The 2,000-nt window shown below is 56.0% G+C and overlaps 1 protein-coding gene across 4 annotated transcripts in view; it reads left to right on the top strand.

Moving 5' to 3' along the window:
- The first annotated feature begins 234 nt into the window (after positions 1–234).
- Positions 235–2,000, top strand: part of NIN (ninein) — a 47,957-nt gene continuing 46,191 nt past the window's right edge. The window contains exon 1 of one of the 4 annotated variants that reach the window (XM_031553756.1): positions 235–584. In XM_031553756.1, the coding sequence (XP_031409616.1) occupies positions 276–584 (309 nt within the window). In that variant the 5' untranslated portion in view covers positions 235–275. The remainder of the gene's footprint in view (positions 585–2,000) is intronic. The other 3 variants (XM_031553755.1, XM_031553754.1, XM_031553758.1) reach the window with 3 other exon arrangements.

Below are 2,000 nucleotides of genomic sequence, written 5' to 3'. Positions count from 1 at the left end.
CCTGAGCACATGCCAATAACAGGAGAAGTGCTGCTTTGAGGTGTATGCTCTGCGATGAGATCCATGTGCAGAGGGATGCTCATGACTGGATGATGGCAGCCCTGTGGATTTTTGGGGTGTAGCCCCCACTATAGTGGCCATACGTACCTGCAAATCACCCAGCAAGGTGCAAAGTCCCCAGATCCTCACTATGTTTTCCCTCTGAGCCTTTGCAGTCTGTTGCTCCTGCCTTCATCCAGGAGGCTACTGGGGTGGCTTAATGCAAGCAAACATGGATGCAAATGCTATGCACCGTGGAGCAAAGCTGCCTCCATATCAGCCCTTGGGGTTTTCTTTGTGCTGTGCCGTGGGAATCCTTACCTCTGTGTTTCTCCCCACAGGTGAGCCTGGCAGGCTATGGGATGGATGAAGCTGAGCAGGACCAGTATGAAGCCCGCCTCAAGGAGCTCTTCGACAGCTTTGACAGCACGGGCACAGGGTCGCTGGGGCAGGAGGAGCTCACTGACCTGTGTCATGTACTGCACCTGGAGGAGGTGGCCCCAGCACTGCAGCAGACCCTGCTCCAGGGCAACCTCCTAGGCAGGGTAAGGCTGGGGTTGTATTACTGTGTGGATGTGGTCCTTGCCGTGCACGTGATAAGGATGTGTTTCATGGAGTTATGGAATGGTTGGGTTGGAAGGGACCTCAAAGACCCCCATCCCTGCCGTGGGCTGGGTGCCCCCCTGCAGATCAGGCAGCCCGTGGCCCCATCCATGGCCTCGGGCACCTCCTGGGATGGGGCACCCACAGCTTCTCGCTTTGGTCACTGGGCTGTGAGCAGCCCAGCTCCAGCCATGTGTTTGCACTGCTGCTCCATCATGCGAGGATAGGGTGAGTGTGAGACAACCTCTAGAAGGTGAGCTATAATGGGAGAGGAGAAAACTGCTAACTGCAATGTTTGTCCCCCAAATGGAGCCAACTGCACTGAGTTTCTCCCCACCAAAATTCTCCAATGCCGTCATGTCATGCTCAGCATTGCTGGTGCTGTCTTCAGCCTTAACTACTTCCTTGGGTCCTTGGAGGGTTATGGGGACCTAAAACCAGGCCTTCAGCTCCTGATTTCAAAGAACTTCAGAGCGGTTGGGTTGGAAGAGACCTTAAAGCCCATTCAGTTCCAACCCACTGCCATGGGTGACTAAAGCTGCTGTGGACAACAGCTGTGGTGGGAGTACATGCCACCACGTTGAGAATGCCATCGGACTCCGTGGTGGCCACTTGAGCCACATTCATCTGTATTTCCTGGTGTCCCCATGCAGCTGGTGGTAGGAAATGGCTCCTTCCTCCTTTGGGGCTGCAGCATCCTGCTGGCTCACAGATCCCCCAGCTGCTCTGTGCTTTGCAAATTGACTTTACGCCGTAGTTGTGTCCTCGTAGATGGAAGCATCAGGGTGTCGAGCCCCTGCTGAGAGCACTCCAAGTATGGGGCATGCTCACCCCATCCCTCCTACAAGCCAGCTTTCCACGAGCTTGGGCTGTTCCTATTTTATTTTCTGCTGGGGAGATCTGCACCTGCCCGTGGGCACGCTGCTTTGTTCCTGGGCTTTATTTCTTGGGGAGGCTCTGGGGAGCGTTTTGTCTGCGGAGCGGCGGGGAGTTGGCGTGGCCACGTGCTGCCTTTTGTGCTGGGGCTGAATGCTTAGGGCCGGGGGGAGCATCCCCACATCCCAGCACCAAGGAGGTGCACGTGCTGCTGCTGGCTTTGTGCAGGCTGCTGGGGATTATTGCTGCAGTCCAGCGGGGCTGGGCAAATCCTTACAGCACTGCTGGGCCATCCCCGGTTCCTCTTCTCACGCCATTCTGCAATGCTTGCAGCAATTCCTGGCATTCCTGGGCACTCTGCCTGCTTGCCCCTTGTATCGTGTCAGTGAGCAGCTAACATGAAGCAACACTGCAGGGATAGCATGGCAGGGATGTGAGCTGTAGAATCACTCCAGTTGGAAGAAGCCCCCGTGATCCACATC

This window comes from Meleagris gallopavo, chromosome 5 (genome assembly GCF_000146605.3).
Source record: "Meleagris gallopavo isolate NT-WF06-2002-E0010 breed Aviagen turkey brand Nicholas breeding stock chromosome 5, Turkey_5.1, whole genome shotgun sequence".
Lineage (NCBI taxonomy): Eukaryota > Metazoa > Chordata > Aves > Galliformes > Phasianidae > Meleagris > Meleagris gallopavo.
The sequence above is the reverse complement of the archived record's forward strand: the minus strand, read 5'-3'. Positions and strand labels throughout refer to the sequence as shown.